The sequence below is a fragment of the Pteropus medius genome, unplaced genomic scaffold (assembly GCF_902729225.1).
Source record: "Pteropus medius unplaced genomic scaffold, Ma_sr-lr_union100, whole genome shotgun sequence".
In the NCBI taxonomy this organism is placed as follows: Eukaryota; Metazoa; Chordata; class Mammalia; order Chiroptera; family Pteropodidae; genus Pteropus; species Pteropus medius.
This window is the reverse complement of record NW_024346787.1, coordinates 216858-221983: the sequence shown is the minus strand read 5'-3', so window position 1 is coordinate 221983 and position 5126 is coordinate 216858. Positions and strand designations below refer to the sequence as shown.

Here is a 5126-nt window from a genome sequence, read left to right as displayed (position 1 = left end):
AGAAACCACTTTGCGAACATCATCATAAGCCATCACAGAATGCTTGTAAACTATCTTGAAGGCATTTTTGAGCAAGGGATCAAAAACGATTTTGGAGAAAGGGATCTCAAGTAGCAAATGGTATGATAAAGTGTTACAAATTCAAATATCGTTTTCTGTATGCTTTTATATTTATAGATACAATTATACATTTATTTTCCCTTAAATTTTTTTCCCTTTATTTTCAAGTAAATTTCTCTCTAACACAGTATATTGATAAACCTTTTCTTATACCAAAACCAAAGACATATTTTGGATATAAACTCATTCAAGGCAAGCCAAAATCCTCATTTTAATCATTTCTCAGCCCAGCCACAGGGGAGCACTATTTTAAAAGTATTCTAGATAAAGGTGTATAATTCTGCATAAAGTGTGAAAGTGCTGCGATACCTCTCTCATTGGTTGTCCTCCTATACTGCAATATTCTACAAACAACTGGAACATGCCTCACTCTGAGCTCAGAGTAACTCCTGCTGAGGAAGCCCGTTCAGAAACTGACCTGGTGCATTGATTTAGCTGGGGATCCAAGGCATGGAGACTCTCCTGAAAGTGCTTTCAGGCACTCTGTTGTGGCAGTTGGCATGTGAGTACACAGAGCAGTCTAGGAGAGGCTTATAATGGTGACAGCACCCTGAGGGCAGCAACTGGGTTGTATTTCTGTCCTGTGGAGGGCCCTTGTGAGATCCAGACAGAAAGAAAAGAGTGAGAAATATTTTTTGATTATGTGGTGATGTTTATGCTGTGAGTAAAGTAGAAGGAGAGAAAATCACCCTTCCTTTATGAGACTGTGCATCTTATGGGCGTTTGCTGTATTTCTTATCAGGCGTGAGAAGCCTAGAAGTACAGCAGAGTCCTCAGTCAGTGATAATCCAAGAGGGAAAAGATGTCACCATCACGTGCAAGTCCTCAGAGACTTTATATTCACTGCACTGGTATCTTCAGAAGCGTGAAGAAGGCCCTCTCTTCTTGATGATGTTACAGAAAGGTGGAGAAGCGAAGAATCATGACAAAATAGTTGCCACATTTAATGAAAACAAGCAGCAAAGCTCCCTGACCATCATGGCCTCCCAGCCCAGTCATTCAGGCACTTATTTCTGTGGAGTAGAGACACAGTGATAATCAGGCCTTCAAAGGCTGTACTCAAACCTGAAGCTGGGCCACAAATGCTCACCTAGCACCCGGCTCCAATGGGACTCTTACCAGAAAGCTCATCCATGAATAAAGAGAGACTTGAGTGTTCAATTGCTTTAACATAAAATGCCATAAGTGGGCTATGATCCTTAAAACACATCTAATTGAACATTATTTTCTGGATAAATCTGTAATTTCATGGTAGGTAGCTTAGATTAAGAAGAGAATAACATAAACTTCAGTTTCAAATTCCAGAGTGAATTACAATATGACTTAAGCTACAATGTGAATTACTTTTCCATCAGTATTCATGTCCAATAATGAAAACTAATCCTCCCCTTCTCTGCTAGGCACTCACACTTTGTCATTAGGGAGACAGTAGAATTGAAAAGCAAGTCTTTTGTCTGGTTCCTTGTAGGGCATCAGGATTGTATAAGATTATATTGTTAATGTTGTCATGTGCCTGGAGAAGTCACTAGTAATATTTTTTCCCAAGGTTTGAAACTGAAGGTCCTTATATCTTTGATTAAATTAATTTAAAAACTTAGCTCTATAAAGAATCTCTCTCTTCTCTCTCTCTCTCTCTCTCTCTCTCTGTATCTATCTCTATCTGTCTCTCTATATACATATATATACACACACACATATATGTATATGTGTATATACATATATCCCCCTCAGAGACTTAGTTTTTCGCCAGATAATCAGCAACCGCAGAGGTAGCAGAAGACAGTAGTGTAGACCTCTGGCAGGCTTAAGATAAAATCTTCACCTAAGTGATCTTTCAGCTCTTGAGCCCTAAGGTAGAATGATCCCCTGGCTACTTTCCCATGAAACCAGATGAGGGACACCAGAACAGACCTCAGAACTGTTCTTAAGACCTGAAAAAATGATGCATTACTCTTTCTTCACCTCCATGCAATCAGTTTTCAGCACCATGCCAGAGAACTCTACCACAAGGTCTTGCGATTTTTCCCTAAAGAATCTGTAAACTACACGCCATTGGGTGTTTGCGTTTTGAGTATTAGCTTCCAGTTCTCTTGGGTGGTTCCATTCATAACACAATAACCAGTATTTTTCCACTGCACTTCTCGGTGTAGAGTCTTTGGCTCTTCTGGAGTCAAGAGGACGAACCCTTTCTGTTCAATAACAGTTTTAAACATTTGTTTTTGAAAAATGTCATTGAGAATCATTTCCATCTTCAGACTGACTTCCATTTCACTTCTCGCTGTGCTATATTCCAATTGATTGTCAGCTTTGTCTGGGGTACTCTGAATTATCCACATGACGCCTTCTCTTAACAGTTTGCCCAAATATGCAATGGCCAAGATCTTCCCTCAACTGTTCTCCTATATTAAACCCAGCCCAACATTGGCATGTGCTAAGTGCTTACTGAGTTTTGATTGATTAATTTATATATAAGAATTTAGGATGAAAAGAGAAAAACAATGTTCTTTATCAGGGAAGTTAAAATACACAAATGGAACCATAGTCATGGATCGTCACTACACAACCCAAAATTACTAGGAAAATGTAATTCACAGTCCGGGAAAAAACAAATAGAAACTGACTCTGAGATCGCTGAAGTTTAGCAAACAAATATTCTAAAGCACCTATAATAAATATGTGCAAAAAAAAAAACACTAAATAAAATGCATTCCAAAATTTAAAAAAAATATTTTCTTAATAAGTGAAAAGAAGTAAAATCTCAGCAGAACAATGAAAAGCATACACACAGAAACAAATGGAAATCTTAGGACTGGAGTATAATAACTGAAAAATTCATTGAATGGGCTCAAAAGCAGATTAGAAATAGCAGAACAGAGAGTCCGTAAATGGATGAAGAAACTGGTGTGTTCATAAAATTAAATACTACTCAAAAACAAAAAGAAACTCTTCATTCATCTGTCGATATGGATGAATTTTTAACCATTATCCTGAAAGTAAGAAATTAGACACAAAAGAGTACATAGTGAATTATTTTATATAGATGTAATTCCCAAAAAAGGCAAAAGCAATCTATGGCAACAAAAACCATGTTGATGGTTGCCAGGGATTTTAAGTGGAAGGATGACATTGTCTATAGTGGGACACAGGAAACTTACAGGGCGATAAAAATATTCTATGTATTGATCTGTGTAGTGGTTACACAGCTGTATGCATTTGTCAAACACTAAGTGTTACACTTGAAATATGACATTATTTCATGTACCTTATATCCAATAAAAATGTTTTAAAAAATAAAGTGGATAAAAACATTTAGGTTCTAGATCTCATGGTATCTGTAACGCTTCTTTTAATGGTTATTAATTCTTTCTTGTAAATATGAAATACAAAAGAATGGAAGGAGAAGCAGAAGGTGTGGGAAGATAAAGCGGGTAATATGTAGTGATTAAAGTTTACTCTCCAAAATAAAGAGACGTTACACCCCAGGTCCCGCGTTTACTAGCTCCGTGATTCTGAGGACCTTTCTGGGCCTCTGACTCCCTTCAGTAACATGGAGGATGTGGTGGCAGGGAGAAATAATCTCGAGAAGATTCACCTTTTCTACAAGATGAAGATTAAGTACGATTATGTACATGAAGTTCGTAGGACATGTTAAAGGTTCAGTGATTTTAGCCAGAATTTTTATTATTAACCATAAGTGTTTATTTCGAGGTAGCCTAGGTCTCTAAATAAAATTGTAGGAAATGATCAACCTGATATGGTGGCTCCAGAATTATTTCTTTTAGTCAGACAGTGCGAGGAACCAGAGATGAGATTAGAGAAAAAAGATTATTTTCTTCTAATCTCACAAACGGCAAGTGACCTGGAATCATGTGAAAAAATAACTCTTCACAGATGTGATCTGTTACAGCTGACCTCAGGGAAAATGAAACTGAACAGAATGGAAATTTTCTTTTTGTCCTGGTGACAGATTCCCTAGATCATAATAAGAAGCCTAAATAATCAGAAAAGAGGGTAGACTTTAAAGGAAAGCATTCGAAAACAGGAATCGAGAGGAAAAGGAGACAGAAAATAATGGGTTCTAGTATTATCACAATAAGCTGAGTGCAAGAATGTATATCTCTTCCCATACAAGGATTCAGGGCCCTATCTGCATTGTAATGTAAAATGTGTTATCTTCATTTGAGATAAAAAACATACGTATTGTATTTTTTCAATGTCGAATAAATTTACAAGGCCGAACATTTCTGGGAAAGAATTCAAAACCTTTATTAGGATGTAAACGGCCATGTTAAACACATCTAGTGGCTCCACTCAGTCTATGCAAGTGGAAGCAGCAAAGTGATTGACAACTGGTCCCACCTCTACACCACCCAACCAATTTCCTCTTCTGAGACTGCTGCATTGCCCAAGTCCAACAATTCTAGGTGGAGCTTTCCACAAAACTGAATAAGACAAGTCCCAGGCTCGGAGCTGGGGATATTTTCCCAGGCACAGAGGTGCCAGAATGACTCTTCTCAGTATATTAAAGGCATTGATGGCCTCTGTCTTCCTTGACGAGGGCAGTTGCTGACCGTGAGACTGAGGAGACAGTCTAGTATTCAGGGGAGGTAATGGGCATGGACAGAGAAGATGAACAATGGCCAACTGAGATAAACACTCCTGGAAAATCAGAAAGAAGACAGGGAAAGGAAGCAGATTTTGACTCCTTCTGCCTTGGCTGAAGCTTTACCTCCTGTTCCACAAGTTCTTGGTTACTCCTTTACAAGTCAGCTCATGGGATCACTCTTGTGTTTTCTTTTGTCTTCAGGATCCAGCATATCTCAGAAGGTCATTCAATCCCAGCCAACAGCACCTAGGTGAGAGTAAGACTGTGGAACTGGCCTGTTCATATGACACCGAGTTGTACATAATGTATTGTATTGCTACAAAAGGCCTCTAGGGGTAAATCGATTCTCCTTATTTCTTAATGGAAAAATGCAGAAGCCAATGCCACACAGCACCCATAT

At 38.3% G+C, this 5126-nt stretch overlaps 1 gene segment (V, D, J or C); it reads left to right on the top strand.

The window, feature by feature from the left end:
• The first annotated feature begins 483 nt into the window (after positions 1-483).
• On the top strand, positions 484-1760 carry LOC120613927 (T cell receptor alpha variable 30-like). The segment is given in 2 exon segments: positions 484-622; positions 863-1760. Coding segments are annotated over 2 exon segments (345 nt in total).
• The last annotated feature ends 3366 nt before the right edge of the window (positions 1761-5126 follow it).